The sequence below is a fragment of the Seriola dumerili genome, unplaced genomic scaffold (genome assembly GCF_002260705.1).
Source record: "Seriola dumerili isolate Sdu_G_001 unplaced genomic scaffold, Sdu_1.0 BDQW01000273.1, whole genome shotgun sequence".
NCBI classification, from domain to species: Eukaryota; Metazoa; Chordata; class Actinopteri; order Carangiformes; family Carangidae; genus Seriola; species Seriola dumerili.
Window position 1 is genome coordinate 1,096,807 of NW_019174528.1, and position 17,974 is coordinate 1,114,780.

Sequence of the window (17,974 nt, forward strand, 5' to 3'; positions counted from 1 at the left end):
TTTCAGAATAAAAGCAGCCTTCTGGTCAGGACTTTCAGAATAAAATCAGAGCAGAAACTTTGTGAGTTGGGCATCTGATTGAAGTGACAGGCTTTGTGTCCAGGCAACCACGTGCATCATGTCGTCATGTGATCCCTGGTGATCAACAGAAACAAAGTGTTTCCTTCTTGTTTTTGAGGAAGATCATTTTTTAGTTTTTATGAATTTTTAAAGAAAAACAAAAACACGAGCAGAAACTGTTTCATGCTGCATCACGACACGTCCCTCCGCTCACTCATGTCTGTGGTATAAACTCTATAAACTACAGAGGTTCAAATCAAATCTTCACCTGTATTTTTCTACTATTGTTGTTATTTTTAACAAATGATAAATTCCCTGATCTCTGGAGGAGGAGTTAGTGACGCCTGTGAAATGATGTGAAATGAGATTACAGACGCTCGGAGCCCTGACCATCAGTCCTAATGTTCATTCGGTCACATCGTCACGTCCGACAGACTCACGTCATCCAGCTGTTTCCAGATGAGTGATGATATTAAATCATGGAAATCCAAACTGAAAAATAAAAACAGCTCACTGTCACAAGCCAAAAGCAAAGCAGCTAAATAAATATGAAGACATTAAAACCAGTTAGAGCTGATCAGCAGCGTGAAACATGACGAGGTTCAGATCTCCTCTGGAATATCCTGAAGATCTGAAACAGGAAACAGATCCAGGGTCAGTCCCTGAGGAGACGCTTCAACACAGTATTCACAATGTACTGCGTCCTGGGACACGTTTAAAGACCTTCAGTCTGACCTTTGGAGCTGCTGACAGACGCCGTCCCATCGTCATCGTCTGACGTCACATCCACCTCCAGATCGCTGCCGTCCTGTAGACCGTCTGATTGGTGGACAGGCTCCTGCCGGGCCCGCGGGGCAGCGTCACTTCCTGGTCGCAGAGATGGAGGCTACAACAACGACAAGAGGACAGACATCTCCATGACATCACCATGACATCATCAGAGCGATCTCTGATTTTGGGATTGAGACTATAAATATTAACAAAGCTGGGGTGGAGTTTACAGTCACGGGTGATTACCAGGCGGGGGCGCCACTGAGCTGCATTTAGGGAAATATAAGTTCCAGTCCTCTGGAACCTGACCTGACGCTGGGGCTGACAGTCTGGATGTGGGTCCCCAACGTTGAGGAATTGCAGTTGTTCTTACCTGAGGATCCTGCTCCCCCAGCAGGTGGGGGGCAGGTGCAGTCCCGCCGCAGACCTTCATGTGTCGGACCTGCTTCTCCAGCTTGGCCCGCGCCCTCTCGCTGTCCTTGAACCGGCTCTCGGCGTCCCGCAGCCTCAGCAGCTCTTCCTGCAGCAGGCTGTGTTGTCTCTGTAAGAGAGCCAGCTCCCCGATGGTCGAGCCCACGCTGGCCTCCCGATTTCCACCGTCTCGCCAGTGAGGGCGCCACACGCCCCCTGCAGCTGGCACCATGGCGTCCTGAGGTTGTAGCAGCAGCTCCAAGATGGAGTCTTGTTTGATGACGGCGCCCTTCAGGAGACAACGAAGATTTCAGTTTCAAAGATTTTACAGGATGAAAACTGGACACACAAACTGAGGGGGGGTGGGAGTTGAAATAAGTTTTCAGGACAAAACAATATTTAGATTTTTCCATTAAAGTTTATTTGAGTCAGGTGAAGCTGCACATGAACCTGTTCAGCACCAGATCCCAAAGTGCAGACGACCAAAAAAGGGAGCAGGTACAAAATAAAGTTTAAAGACAAAACTGAAACTACAAAATAAAACTAGACAGGAACAAAAAAAACAGAACCAAACACTGGAGCACGATGATGGGGGAACAACAAGAGAACAATAGAACACAGTGACAACAGCAGACGACACAGACGGACACAGATGAAGACAGAGACTTACGTACCACAAGGGAGGGACAGGTGATAGAACACAGGTGGAACACATGAGGGCGGGGCAGACAATCAAGCAGGAGGGTTAAGTAAAGTAAACTTACATGAGACACACAAAGGAAGTGGTTACAAAATAATAACTGAACTTTCTCATCACACCACTTGTATTGATGGAGCAGTGATGACTGAGCGATTAAGTGACTGTGTCTCAAACTTCTTCTTATTCACATGATGAAGAGACGGATTCTCTTCATCTCCATCAACAAGAGAAAACAGGAAGCTACTCACCTGGAGAGCGTGGAGGTAAACACTGAGATTCACCAGCTTCTGACAGATCTCCTGTTACACACACACACACACACACACACACACACACACACACACACACACACACAGGTTCTTAAAACTACTGAGACCTTTAACCATAACTACTACTAATCTAACCCAACCATAACCTAACCACACACACCTGAAGAAACCTTTACCCCCTGATGACTCACCATGTGTGGCAGCTTGTCCTGACTCCTCATGCAGTCCTTCAGAGGATAAACACAGAGGAGAGTTATATATATGTATATGTATGTTTATATATTCCATGAGGCTGATATAGAGAATAACAGCACTGGGACTTTTAACTCCATGTATCACTCCGCTCCACAGCTGTTCTATTAACCGTTAATTAGCGTCACATTAACATCGTTATCGATCTCAGACTGTAACGAACAAAGATGAAAATATTTCAGAAATAACATTTGAATGAAACGATGTCGTCAGAGGAGGATGAAGGAAGAAGCCCGGACACTTCAGAAACACCTGAGGGAACGAGGAGACGAGGTCGCAGCTAGTGTCACTGTGCAGGTCAGGACAATGTTTATGTGTTGCTTAGCAACAGTCCAGTACCGGTCCAGTAACAGTAGCAGCTATTTGTGTTGGTGCAGACAAATAAATGAGAAATAAACAAACAAATCATAATGTGTTGTTGTTTATTGACATGGCCTCGTGGAACTGTTGTATAAAAGAAACATCACACTGAGGTCGTGATGTTCTGAATATTCACGGCTGTGATTGTCTTTGGTACTCAGCTGATATTCAGAACAACATCCCGACCTCAGTGTGATGTTTGTTTGTTTGTTTTGTTATTTTATCATTTATATATAAACTGTACGTTTAGTCTTTAGTTAAAAATTTACAAAAAAGCTGAGACAGTGAACCTGGGAGCTGCAGGTCTGGAGCTCAGGGACACTACAGCAGGGAGTGATATTCAGCCTTTCTTTGCATTGATCAAAGGGAATCGTCTGTAAACAGAAACTGATTTCCAACAACAACAACAACAACAACAACAACAGTAAGTGCTGTGGTCAGCTGGTCAGGGACATGAACATGGTGTGAGGACAGCTGGACCTGACAGAGCCGCTCACCTTTGCTGCACAGACATCATGGGCTCCATTGACCAACAGATCCTGATGACCTGAGCAGAGACACATCACATCACGACAGTCACTGACTCTGTTAGTGCGGCCAATCACACAGTGTGTCTGAGAGCTACCTCCGCATGCCCCGCCCACATGCCCCGCCCACATGTGTTTCTATATGTTTCTACTGGACGGTTGTTGTTTGTGACACAGTCGTGTTGCTGGGACTCACTGGTCTCCACCTCCATGTGGTTGTGATGACACAGCAGAGGGAGGTCCACACTGGAGCCCAGGAGCAGCTCACTCAGCCTGTCCACTGTGGACACACACGCACGCACGCACACACACACACACACACACACACACACACACACACACACACACACACACACACACACACACACACACACACAATAAATGTGGTTGAAGTTAAACAGTGAAAACATGAAGCTCTGACCTGAACCTGGTCTCTAACTGGTAACGCTGCGTTACCTTCAGCGGTGGCGTCCAGCAGGAGTTTCTCGGCCCGCGGAGCCTGGGGGGTGTCGGCCCTGAACAGGTATCGAGTGACGGGGGGCTGCAGGCCCTCCTGACCACAGGTCACCTCCGCCAGCTCGCAGAACAGAGTCACCCTCTCCTGCAGCAGCTCCAGCATCTCCCGGTCCTTCTGCTGGAGGTCGGCTGGGGGCGGGGCAGAAGGAATCAACCAATCATCTGATTTACAGTGTTTATCAATCACTTTGATGCAGTTTTTTAGTTCAGACACGTCAGAACACAGAGAGGCGACACGATGACCTTCTCCTGACCTTTGAGCCTCCTCTGATGAGCCCTGTGTTCAGTCTCGATGAGCGGGAACTCCTCTCGTGACGGACACCTGAACACACACACACACACACACACACACACACACACACACACACACACAAACACACACACACAATCCTTCGTCATTGATGTCAGTGAAGCGATCTTTAACGTTTAATCTGTTGGTGGTGTAAAAATATACTGACACATATCAGACTCATACAGAACACTTGGAAGGGTTGTGTGTGTGTGTGTGTGTGTGTGTGTGTGTGTGTGTGTGTGTGTGTGTGTGTGTGTGTGTGTTTGCTCACTTGCTGACGGTCCGCTGGATGTGGCGTATCCACATGTTCTTGTCCTCCTTGGAGGCAGCGTGGAACTCGTACATCTCAGGAGGAGAGGAGTCGCTGATGAGGAACATGCCTCGCTCCTGATTGGCTATGTCCCTCACTATCAGGTTCTGGAGGGACAGTACCGGAGGCTTGTCCTGGACCGCACACAGGTGGATGATGGGACAGAGGACAGGTGAGAGAACAGCAGGTGTTGTTCCAGTCATCTGTGTGTGTGTGAGAACGTTTTCTTACCATACTGGGAAAGATGTACCTCTGGTCCTTCTCCTGCAGGAACACCAGGATGTCTGTCATCAGCAAGACCTGTATATCTACACACACACACACACACACACACACACACACACACACACACACACACACACACACACACACACACACACACACACAATAAAAAAAATTTAAAAACTTTTTTCTTCTTTTTTTGTGAGTTTTCAATTTTATAAACCAGTAACACACACATATATATATATATCTATATCTATATCTATATATCTATATAGATATAGATATATAGATATATCTATATATATATATAAATTGTCCTGTGGATATAGAAAAAGGAGGAAAATGAACCACTGGATGGAGACATGTTGGATCCTGATCACTTTCATCTAAAAACAGATGAACCCAGAACAGAGACAGTCCTGCATGAGGAGGACATGTGTGTGATGAGGAGGCTGGTGAAATGTTTCCCTGACACTGAAGGACTTTAGTTTGTGACCAAAATCAAAAGAGAAACATTCACAGAGTCTGAAGCTCGAGCGAAAAGAAAACGCTGTCGTGTTCCGGCACTAAGGATCGTTATTGATCCGAGCAGAGCTTCAGCCCGTCGCTTCTCTGACGTCACACACAGACTCACGTCACAGCGTCCTGTACCTTTGAGCCGGGAGCCGGGAGTCTTCCAGAAAAGAGTCCCTTCATGGACGAGTCTCCGGCGGAGCAGCTCTCCGGGCCTGAAAAGCCCCCCGTCCCTCACTCTGGCCTCAGCCCGCGGGTCCAGCTTGGCCTGGATCTCTTGCATCCGTTGAGTTTTCTCCAGCTCCTCCATCTGCCGGAGGATAAAGTCCAACACGATGAGCAAATGTCAATTTATCTTCTTTTTTTTTTTTTCCTTTTTTATTGGTGACAAAATAAAAAACAAAGAAAGTGATAATATAACAAGACATAAGATAAGATAACAACACCAGACATAACGTGCTTTTTACTTTTTTTTGCCTGATTTTCCATCTTTTTGTTTTTTTTATTATTCATCAGACAGCTGTCCGGTACCTGCTGGTCTATTGAACTGAGCAGCTCTCTGACCAAGGTGAGAGCCTGGGCCAGACAAGACGCTTCGTCCTCGTCGTCTGGAAGAGAGACAGACATCCATCCATCATCACAGACGGCAACAGACCGTCATTTAGTCATCACAGTGTTTACAGACAGACCAAAGGGCAGCTACACACACTGCAGGAGGAAAATGGCCGCCCGGATGTTCATACTGNACAGCTACAGTCCCTCAGAGACAGAGTCAGCTGATTCTGATCATGACGCTGCAGCAACACAAAATTAAACAGATGAAACACTGCAGGAGGAAAATGGCCGCCCGGATGTTCATACTGCACGTGTGTGGTGCTGGACGTCATGTCGTGTGTGTGCCGACTGTGTTGTATTACATCACTAAGAGGAAGTGGGCAGATCATGAAGTGTGTTCACCGGTGCTGTTTTCCAGAATGCGCTGAATGAGGACGGGATACTTGGAGATCCGCTGAGTCACCAACAAGATGCACTCCTGAACGCCATGGCAACGTAGGAGGGGTCCTCGAGTCACCCGCTGCCCAGAGACAGACACACACACACACACACACACACACACACACACACACACACACACAGAGGATCTGTCATTTCTTCTTCAGTGTGTTTGAGAGGAGGATAAATATAAGCAGCAGAGAGATCAGTGAGACAGATGAACTGGGATTTAATGTTTCATCAGTGTAGAAAGAACTGAGTGGGATCAAGGTCACGTGACCTCACGTTCTTGTGAATGCAAGAAACACATTAGCAAAAGTTAGCATCTTCTCTGAACAGTTAGCTTAGTTAGCATCTTCTCTGAACAGTTAGCTTAGTTAGCATCTTTTCAGATCGGTTACTGTAGTTAGCATCTTCTCAGAACGGTTAGCTTAGTTAGCATCTTTTATTTGTTTATGCTGTTTGTTAGCTTGTAACTGGCAGTGGCTGACACAGTGTTAGTCGTTGTGCTAATGCTAACTCTCTCTCTCTGTACTGACAAGGTTTCAGGTGTATTTAGCCCCGCCCCCCCATCCCCACAAGCTGACAGGATTGGTTCCTGAGGTCTGTGACGTATGAGTCTCTGACTGTCTGAATCCTGAGCCTGTCATTGGTTCACTGCAGTTCAAGGTGGAAACACTCAGTCATGGTGTTGATGATATTTCATCATCATGTGTCTGTATTATATAAAAACATCATCTGGACGTTAATGAGGTTAAAATCTTGATTTTCATCAGAGGGGGTCGTTAAAACTCAGCTCAGTGAACAGCTGATCTGTTACTGAACAGCTGACTTCCTGTGTTGGGACTCACCCGTATGAAGCACTGGAACCTCTTGTCTCTGGACAGCAGCTCCTTGTACACTTTCACTGCCTTCAAGTGGCGGCTGCAGAACTCAGCGTAGGTCTTCCTCATGTCATCTGCACACTGGCCTGAGAACTGACACACACACAATAACAAAACAGAATTATTGTTTATTGATTATTGTGAGTAGCAGTGTCACAGAATATATATAACATGAAACACTGTCAGACTGATGTGACGATGCCGGACTGATGTGAGACAGATGTTTAACCTCTGGATGTCACTGTTAACGTAGTTATTCCCTGTGTGTGTGAAGCCACTCACCTGCTCCAGCAGTATGTCCCCCAGCTGGTGGATGGTGAAGTTGTAGCTGGATCCGGACTGCAGGCTGCTGTTGCGCCGCAGCAGCAGCTGCGCCAGGAAGTGAGAGTGTATCCGGATCAGCTGGTCCAGGCAGGGGAACATGGCGTGCACGGTGCTGAGCTCCAGCTGCAGCTCCTCCAGCATGCCCTGCCGAAACACCCTCTCCATGATGTGGAGAGTCCGCATGTGGTGCAGCTCCGTCTGAATCAGCTCTGAGACACACACACACACACACACACACACACACACACACACACACACACACACACACACACACAGATTTTTAATGAACTAGTATTGACTCTGTTTATCTGCTGGAGACGTGATGATGTTCTTCTCACCATAGATGACGTCCTGCCTCTTGATGACGTTCTTGCGATGCGCCTGCAGGTAGCTGCTGTCCACCGCCATGCTCCAGGAATCCGCTTTAAAGTCCTGGCCATCCAGCTCCATCTCCTCCAGCACTGAGGTGTAGTAGACGTCTCCTGGACCACAGAGAACCGCCAGCATGAAGAGCTAACCCAGGTCAGCAGATCAATGAATGGAGCGGTGTAATGAGACACCAATACACACCTGTAGCCTCAAGATGTTCTTTGATTTAATAGTTTAATCATCTGTTATTGTTAGCACCATATTTCTACCCCTCCTCTTTCCCTTTAAAAATAAAACCTGGCAACGTTTAATCAGAGAACATTTTTACATTTTTCATTTTTCTTCTACTGCAGTAAAACGTTCCTGTGCTCTGTCCACCCCTGAGAAAACTCTAACTGATTTAACATGGTGAAACACTGGCAGTCAGTTGCACAGTGTCAGTCTGTTATGTTGTAACTCTCAAACAATGCATGCTGGGAAGTCTGTTCATAAAATGCTGGTTTTGCTTCTGCAACTGTCTGAGGTCTGAGGGCATTTTCTCAATTTCTACATTATTTCTTAAATTCACCTTTTAAATGGTTCTTGCAGATAACATCACACTCAAGAGTTTTATATCAGAATCCTCAGAACAGACTCAGCTCTCTCTGTAACTCCGCTGAAGTCTGGTCTTTGATATTCTTCAAATCTCTTTACTCCTAATCACCTTTACTGACGTGGATGAATTGTTTTGGTGCTTGAAATGTCTATAGGTTCATGAAAATGGTGCAAAATGTGAGTAAAACAGTAGATAAATGCCTAAAAGTAAAATTTGAATGTGTGAGACCATATTTCTACACTGTATTATCACAAAGATATTAATAGAAACATCCATCGACCTCAGAGGGTTAAACACTTTCATTCAGCAGCTGAAGTGAGAGCAGCTCAGGTTTATAACGCTTCAGTCTGAAAATGAAAGCCGGACGTTTGAAGGTGAGAGTCAGAGTGACTCTAAAGACTGTGTGATGTCTGACAGTGTGAAAGCTCCGGTACCGTCGTCAGTCAGAGACTCCACTGACATCGCTCTGGTCCTGAAGCTCAGGGAGTCGGTGGACTGGGACAGGATCCTGCGCAGCCCCAGGGGAGAGTCGTCATTCAGGGTCCTACAGCACACACACACACACACACACACACACACACACACACACACACACACACACACACACACACACATTACAGACATGAGAAACCTGCTGCGACCGAGCTGCTGTCAGGGATCTACAGACAATATCTACTTTATCTTGAGGGAGAAGGAACAAAAACAATGTAACTTTAAACTAGAGCCACCTCCTCGTGGTCGTATCCCTCCGCCACTCAAACTAGTTCCAGGTCACATCCCTGTTTCTCCAGAGTCAGAGAAAATATGAACCATCTGTGTGAAGTCTTTGTTATGGCTAAAAGGTGTTTTCAGAGGTCACTGTGACCTTTGACCTACACCTGAGACGAGCCTCAGCTGCCTGTGAGGTGCGGCGGCGTGAGGCCGACGCTGAGCTGCAGCTGCTGCTCGGTGACAGCGAGGCTCACCCTGAGATGTTGTTGGTGGACACGCTCTTGGACAGGGAGAGGCCGGAGCGGCTGCGGCGGGATCCCAGCAGCGACTGTCTGAAGCTGTCGGACGGGTAGATGGCCGAAGTCGGACGTTCGCGCATTCCTGCAGCTGCAGGCAAAGTGACGAGGAGGAGAGATGGAGGAGGAGGAAGAGGAGAACGGGGATCAACAGGAGGAAGAAGAGGTTGAATATATTCAATCACTGTGTGTGTGCGTGTTCTCACTTTTTGTGCGCAGTGAGACGTTCTGCAGCGCTGAGTTGTTCCTCAGGAGGACTGTCTTCTGCTGCTGCGTTAACACAGGACAGAGTCAGACTCAGTGGTTTGCACATGGATGAGAGGGACATGTCCCACCAATATCTGAGTCCAGTCCTTCCCACTCTGTTTAGAGTGAAGTCATATTAAATCAGTCCAATGTGTCCTTTCTGTCGAAGAAGCCCATGAATGTTGCTATTTGGCCAATTAATCATTCAAAGCAGAAGTTGTGTTATTATTTCAAAGTGAGTGTTGTAAAAGACCAGGGCCAGGGCCAGGACCAGGACCAGGGCCAGGGCCAGGGCAAGGACCAGGGCCAGGACCAGGGCCAGGGCAAGGACCAGGACCAGGACCAGGGCCAGGGCAAGGACCAGGGCCAGGACCAGGGCCAGGGCCAGGACCAGGACCAGGACCAGGGCCAGGACCAGGGCCAGGACCAGGATCAGGACCAGGACCAGGACCAGGGCCAGGACCAGGACCAGGAGCTTCAGCTTCTTCCCAGAGTGAATGGGGGTTAGAGTCAAGTTAATAACGTCTAGTTTGGTAACAACCAAATAATTGACCATGATCCTCCACTGCAGAAGAACAACGTCATGACTGTTGAATAGTGTCAGAATATTAAAGTATAACTTCAATAAAAGTGACTCAGTCTGTAAAGAGTGGAAATAAAACAACAACATAAATCCCGATCATGTCAGGGTTGGTGTGTGTGTGTGTGTGTGTGTGTGTGTGTGTGTGTGTGTGTGTGTGTGTCCTGTGTCTTACCCTCTGCTTCATTTTGGCGCAGTTTGGCAGTGTGTCTCGACAGCGGTTGTGGATGGTGACATTGCATGCTGGGAAAAATAAAGACATGAGACATAAATGTTTGTCCGTGTGTATGTGTGTGTATGTGTGTCAGTATATATGTGTGTGTGTATATGTGTGTGTGTGTGTGTGTGTGTGTGTGTGTGTGTGTGTGTGTGTGTGTGTGTGTGTGTATGTGTGTGTGTGTGTGTGTGTGTGTGTGTGTGTGTGTGTGTGTGTGTGTGTGTGTGTGTGTGTATATATGTGTGTGTGTGTGTGTTACTCACTGGGGCAGCTGAGCGCCTCCTTGGCGGTGATGCTCTTGTTGCATGCGGTGCACAGCGTGGTTCCTGACACTGTGAGGGAGGTGAACAGGTGACCGTTGCTGTAACGGGCCTCCCTCTCCCTCGCCGCCTTCTCTCGCTCCCTCATACGCTCTCTCTCTTTATTCTGGAAAAGGAAGAAACAAAGTGTGAGAACGGATCAGCAGGAGCAGAGATGATGTCACAGGAGCAGAGATGATGTCACAGGTGCAGAGATATTACAGTGATAGTTCAGATAATGTGACGTGGGCTTGTGTGCAGTGTAATAGATTTTGGGGGTCAAAGGTCAAGGTCACGGTAACCTCACAAAACGTGAACGCAATATCTCTGTAACACGTTGAAGGAACTTCTTCAAATTTGGTCAATCCGTTCTATCAATTCTATTTATATTCATATTGTATTTATTATACCAATATTGTTATTGACATTATTTCTTTGATATTTTAATTCCATTGAATGATTGTAATTGTGCTTTGTCAAGAAAATAAAGTTTGTTGAATTGAAAAAGAAAAGTGAGCTGCTGAACGACTATTCAACTAAATAAATGATGCTTAGAACTTACACCTTTGTCACCTGCTGCAAGTGACGTGACACACGAGTGAATGTAATGACATCAGAGTCTAATCAGAGTCTAATCAGAGTCTAATCAGACTTGTTGAGCCACATGTTGACAGTCTGCTCTGTGATCCCTCTGAGCTCCTCACAGTAACCTCCTCACTCCCTGCCTCTCAGAAAAGGAGAAGCTCTAGTGATGATCACATGATCGCAGAAGTAAAAGCAGAAGTGAGAGAGGACAGATTCCTGCAGCCTCTGACTTAATGGTACCAATTTACTATAAGACTAACCTTATAAAGGATTTATAAATGGTTTATAAAGAGGTCATTCATTTGGTTGTTAACACTTTGGAAATCATAAATAAACAAGTTATAACACAGTTTCCATACATTGATGCAAGCTCGCTATTTTTTAAGTTTTATTTCAGTTTAAACTTTTTATTTGAGGTTACAATTAAGTCCCTCTGAACTTCTGCGGTTGGAAAGCCAAATCCACAGCACTACTCCAGCAGCGACATCAGACAGAAGCCGATAGAGAGAAGAGGGATCGGTGTGGCGAGATCTCGCGAGAGTGTGTTGCTGAGACAGAGACCGGTCTCGAATAAAGTTAATATTCTCCTGATCTGTTGGTCTAAAAACGCCATATTGCTGTCAGAATGTTCAGAGCATATGTGGCTTGTGAAAAAAAATAGATCCAATATTTATTTCGGTGACTGGGCGAAAGAATCTGTTATAATCTGTGATCACGTTCTGGTCTGCCGTTGGAATGAACAGACTCACTCCAGCTGCTGGTCTCATAAAGGGCGGGGAGGAGAAGAAACCCACGTGACACAGTTACAGGAAATAATTGAAAGCAAACCGTCTCCTTTCTCAACTGTGGTTATAACTATAGACTGTATATAAATAACAATAACATTATAACCAGTGCTTGAAGTGGGCCGGTACCCACCTGTACACAGTACCGACACTTCTCTATGTGACTCTTTAGCGTACCGCTCTTCTCACTAGCTGCCGTTCTTTTCTTTCCATTTCAGATTCTGGGCGATTCCTATTGGCCGCAGAGTTCGTTTTTTTGGCGGGAGATCTGACGGTAAACTCAACAAACTGTGTCGCGTTTCCCGCCCACAGCACCATCTGATTGGTTAGACGTCAAGAGTAATAACCTATCAACGCTGAAGGCCGCTGTGTTTACAGACGGTCACAGACAGACGGTAGTTCCGGAGAGGAGCCGTGTGTCGGAGGTAAGACAACAGACGCCATTTAACAAACATCACAATCCTCCACACTGAAGTTACAACAACAGCACACTCTGATGAACACGTTCACCTGCTGGTCCAAGACACACCGAGCGAGAGAGAGAAGCTAGCGCTAACCGCTAAGCTAAAGTAGCTAGCTCGTCTGAACAGCAGGTAAACAACTGCTGAATTAGTGAAAGTCGCTAAAAGGAGAGGAGGTCTACACACACACACACACACACACACACACACACACACACACACACACACACACACATTCTGTGTGTGAGTCGTTCCACTTTGAGGACAGCTGGAAGCCGCTGTGAGGACTAAAGTGCTTCATTAACCCAGATCGATTCCTCAGGGGAAGCACAGCACCCTGGGTAATTTAAGTTTAGCCGTCCTGACCGACATATCACTGACACGTTTACTGACACCAGGAACAGATGACTTTAAGTTTCTTTTATTTATTTATTCATTTATTTATTTATCTAAACTCAAGGATCATTGAGGGTGAAGCCCTCATTTACTATGATGTGGAGGAGATAAAACTCCAGTTAAGAAAAGAAAACAAACAAGAATCTTATTTAAACAGGTACAAACAGAAGAGATTAAAAATCTAAAATGACCAAAAGGTTCCAACGAATTCATTTTAAAATGATTTGTAGTGAGTTCCAGGTGGACGGTGCAAAAAAGCCCAAAGCAGATCTTCCAAGCTCAGTGTGAACTAGAGGGACATGGAGCGTGAGCCGGTCGTAAATCCTGGTCTAATGTGGTCCGCTAACATGGAAGTAAGATATGATATGACGTTTTTCAAGAAGGACTACCACTGATAAAAATCCTCAAAAAGAGATTTTCTACAGTGTGATGAGAAGCAGGATTTATTCCTATAGAAAAACATATTTTGCCTTAATTTACTCACCAGATTTAAGACATGATTTTTGAAGAATAACTTTTCATCAATCCAGATGCCAAAGTGTTTATGAAGCATAACTCTTTCAGTACTGGCGCCACTTTGAGTGGTGATGATGAGGTTATTAAAATCAATATTTCTGGCTCTGGAGAAAAAGTATAAATTGAGATTCGTCTGCATTTAAAGTAATTTATGGTTCAGACACAGACACATACGGGCTGTGATGATTGACATGTAGGATGTGTCGTGTCACTGTGTCGTAGTGCAAAGCTTTTTCATTTTATATGTATATACTATATGTAATTAAGTCCTGTATATATTTCATCTGCAGGTAGGTTGATCCAGATGTGCAACAGGTCCTGACCCGGCACAGCTGGAAGTTATCTGGAGCACCAGGACTTTTCCCAGTAGAGGAAACACTGAGTCTGGAGTCGCTCCACATCCTCGTCTCCGGCAAGAACCGAGTCCATGACTCAAACAGACTTTGTGACGTACTCACGAACATATGGGACCTGTGATCGGACCTCCTCCTGAAGCTGATCCGGGGTCAGCTCTCTGACCAAATAACAGGTAACTCCTGCTCTAAGTAAACCTGGTGTCTGAGCCCATTACATCTCCACCAGGTGTGCAGTCTGCGGTCATGGAGGGTTAGTGATGACTCTTCCTCTGCATGGAGGAGGAGGCTCTGACTGGACCGGCTTTAATAAACTGGACTATTTTTAATGTTTGCTCACCGGTCGATGGATCCTGCAGTGAAACAGTGTGCAGCAGCAGGACGCCTTCAAATGGCTCAGGCCTTTATTCCTCCATCTGTGCAGCTAAAGTGTTGGAGTGATCATGTGCTGTGAAGTCACAGTTTCATCTGACATTAGTTTTAGTGTTTGTATTAGTGCGTTCTCACGGTTCCTGCTGTTGTGTGCTTCAGTCTGAAGCCTCCCTGGGTTCAACTCAGCATGTTTAGAGGTCGGTGTCAGTTCAGTCAGGAACACTGTCTTCATGCCTCTTTCATCCACAGTCCTCTCACCCTCTCTCTCCCTCTCTCACCCTCTCTCTCCCTCTCTCACCCCACTGTCTTGTGCTCTGCTGACTTCAGGTGTTTTTCGTAACCAATCAGATTTCGCCACAGTCACGTTGTTGCTCAAACTTTAAAATCTGTTCTCCTGCTGTCAGCTCATTTCACTGTATTGCTGTGACACCACCCCCCCCCCCCCCCCCCCCCCCCCCCACCTCCAGCACCAGGTCCCCTATACACAAATGTAATATATGTACATATATAGAATTTCCATATATGAAATATACATTTTTATTTTATAGCCTATGTATGTATATGTAAAAATTATATGTGAAACCTATTAGAAACTGGAACGATTTCATATATTGACATATATATCTAGACTATACAAATAAATACATTTATGTATGTATGCTTATATTTTATACATATGTTATATAATGTATATCATCCCACAGCCTGTCAGTATACGCAGCATGATGCGAGCATGTTTTAGATGTAAAAATTCATCATATAGATTTTTAAATATATTTTGATTAGGCTATATGTACATATTTTATATATTGTATTTATATATTTTCATTTATGTTATAAACTTATATCTTCATATATCCAGAGGATGTATATATGTGATAATAATATAGATGACATATATGTCCTATATTACATTTGTGTACGGGTCAGCTGATCAGAGTCCACATCACATCCACGGGCCAGTTGCACAAAATATCTTAAGTTAGGATTTTCCTTAAATTCCTTTTTTTCCTTAAATTCACCATAAGTTAAAGTTTCAATGAAATAAAACAGTTGCACAAAACACCCATAAGAATTCTCCTTCAGGTTTCCTCAAAGAGTTTTCTCCTTATTCTAACCCTACACTTCAGGAATCACTTAAAGTCAGTTACGCCGTTGCACTGAAGACGTAGCTGTGTCTCTGTCTTCACTGTCACATGAGCTGAGTTTAATGTGATAAATGGAGAAAATGAGACGTCACAGATTTGACTGGCAGCAAATTTACGACTTGTCCGACCGTCTAGAGTCGGATGGATCTACTTTCCACAGCTGTGCTCCTCCAGCTGCTGCGGTCAGGTATAGTGGAGGTGCTTCACGTCCACAGGTGAACAGTGTGTGTCACTTTAAACTCTCTGACCATCTGCTGAACAAGGTGCTGAAGGAGGGAGATCTCAGCTTCTTTAATGTCACCGGCTTCCCAAAAGTGATCACAGGTATCACAGGCTAATGCCAGAAAACAAACAGTCTCCATGGAAACAGCAGAATTTTACTGCTGTAAATGACTTTTTTCCTCCAAGGGAAGGTAAATTAAACCTTAAGTGTCATAGTTAAGTAGAAAACTTAAGGTGTTTGGAGAAACAGGCCCCAGATCTCCAGCATTCTCATTTTCATTTTCATTCAGCGTCTACACCCCGGATGGTGGGGGGTTTCCTGTACTTAACACAGCCTCACCCTCTTCTCACCCTCTTTTTCATGTATGGTGACATCACGATGAGGTCTAACCGCCAAAGACTCACATCTCTCTCTCTCTTCATCTCCGTTTTACTCATGGCAGTAAAAGTTTATTTGTCGACTCTCTCCTGAACATCAGCAGAAAGCTCCATGAACACGTCGGCTCTGTGTTTCTATCTTTGTATAAATCAGTGGGGACGGGGGTCAGATCCAGCAGAGGGGGGGGGTAGCTGATCATATGAAATGCAAATTGCATGACCCATATTAAATATTAAATCCAGCAGATTACATAATCAACACGAGTGAACAGTAGAAACATTTTTGAGGCCGACAACAGTCTCAAAGAAGGCAGTAATATCACATACACACACCCACTGCCATTTCTATGGCAACAGTTGCTATTCTCAAATATCCAGTGAGAGCACACTGTGTACAAACACACACACACACACACACACACACACACACACACACACACACCACCACCACCTACATTTACAGATACACGCAGCATCATCCCGGAGGCTACATCCTGATTAAAAGCAGTGCAGCTGTTTCAGGGCCTTTCGTTTCAGGGCTCCTGTCGTAGAGAGCGGCCCCGTGTCACACTGACAGGGGCCCACACAGTGACAGAGAGAGTGGGGAAGTGACAAAAACAGAGACAGGAAGTGAAACAATAGAGCTGGTATGACTTGGCAGTGATCGGGTGGGTGGTGGTTGTGCCATGAGGCCGACTCACCCGCAGGTTGATCTCCCTCATTCTCTCCTGACGCAGTTTGGACAGATTGGTGACTCTTGACATTGTGGCAGCTGAATCTTCTCGCGGTGGCAGATTCAAACGGCGGCAGCGAGTCAGGAAATAAAATATCCAGCATCAAGGTCTGAACGCGTCTGTGTGGCTCCGTCAGACCACAACTAAAAATCTGTCCTCACCAGCCAACTGCAATGTGCTTCTGCTTCTAGTGAAGAGGCTGTTCCTGTGAGAAATCTGACTTCTGAATCATCACCGCCCCCTCACACACACACGCACGCACACACGCACGCACACACGCACACACAGTGTTGAGCTGTCTGAACGCCTGGTATAGACTATTATTTGCTCTTTCTACATCCTAATATGAAGCCATTTACAGAATCCTCTAATCTCCACTCACTGTTCACATGGAGACAGTTGAGGCTCGTGTCACCTGACCGTTTGTCTTATTTCTGTGTGACAGCTTGTTGTCCCGTAACCATGACGAAGCTCAGACTGAAACACCAGCATCTGAAGCTCCTGTGGCAGGTGAACAGGTGAGTTCAGCCGTCAGTGTTGGTGCGTCTATGATCCAGTGAGGGTGTGTGAATGATCATGTGTGTTGGTGTGTTTCCCCAGTGAGGAAGGACTGCGCCATTACAGGAAGAAATGTTTCAACACAGTGTCATGCAGCCTCAGTGTTGACCGGTGTTGACAAACAATCAGAGGAAACACACACACACACACACACACACACACTGAGCGGCCTAACTCTAGGGTCTGAAGGTCCACTGTAGAGACACATGGTCTCCAGAGGATGAACGCCACTGACTTGTCCTCTAGCGACACCGTCAGGTCATCCATGTGTTCAGTGTAAATAATTAAATGTTAGCATGCTACATGCTAAACTAACATGGTGCACATCACACCAGTTAGCAATGTCTTTGTTTCCACTGTAGCCTTAGCATTTCATCCTGGACCACAGCCTCCAGGTTATCACCCAGACTGTCTCTCACATGAATGAGAGGTGGACCTTGGTCCAGGTCTGGACCCAGTCTTAGCCGGACCTGGTCTTGTAACCTATAGATTGAGAATTATTACATTTTGACGGAATGTTTCTATTTTAACAACTTTCTGTCTTCTAGGTCAGAGGTCACATGATGCTACTCAGCCAACACTCGCAGAAATAAGTGGACAAAGAGAGAGAGGAGGAGGTAAAGCTGCTCAGTTGTTGAAGGATCTACCTGTACGTTTTCTCTGCTGAACGTGGTTTCTTCTGGAGCAGGTGTTGGTGATTGTGTGGTAGATAAAAAATGATCAGTAATTGACTTAGTAATACAGAT

The 17,974-nt window shown here is 45.6% G+C and overlaps 1 protein-coding gene and 1 long non-coding RNA gene across 5 annotated transcripts; one reads left to right on the plus strand and one right to left on the minus strand.

Moving 5' to 3' along the window:
• On the minus strand, positions 1-16,838 carry LOC111230579 (rho guanine nucleotide exchange factor 2-like). Of its 4 annotated transcripts, none has more exons than XM_022757362.1 (24): positions 16,638-16,838; positions 10,685-10,847; positions 10,380-10,447; positions 9,585-9,645; positions 9,337-9,463; positions 8,806-8,915; positions 7,746-7,889; positions 7,366-7,616; positions 7,051-7,176; positions 6,164-6,281; positions 5,738-5,814; positions 5,345-5,516; positions 4,700-4,776; positions 4,430-4,602; positions 4,121-4,188; positions 3,807-3,995; positions 3,547-3,630; positions 3,321-3,370; positions 3,114-3,197; positions 2,403-2,438; positions 2,191-2,241; positions 1,205-1,531; positions 796-946; positions 1-691 (listed from the first exon to the last, which is right to left on the minus strand). In XM_022757362.1, the coding sequence occupies exons 1-24, from the start codon at positions 16,698-16,700 to the stop codon at positions 663-665; spliced, it is 2,799 nt and encodes a 932-aa protein (XP_022613083.1). In that variant the 5' UTR covers positions 16,701-16,838; the 3' UTR covers positions 1-662. The 4 variants fall into 4 exon arrangements, with proteins under 4 accessions (XP_022613083.1, XP_022613082.1, XP_022613081.1 ...); XM_022757361.1 differs by having other exon boundaries at positions 9,585-9,648; XM_022757360.1 differs by having other exon boundaries at positions 9,337-9,469; positions 9,585-9,648.
• Positions 13,758-17,803, plus strand: LOC111230581. The gene is made up of 3 exons (XR_002665451.1): positions 13,758-13,992; positions 17,116-17,188; positions 17,777-17,803. It is a non-coding gene; the product is annotated as an uncharacterized LOC111230581 (long non-coding RNA).
• Positions 17,804-17,974: the final 171 nt, after the last annotated feature.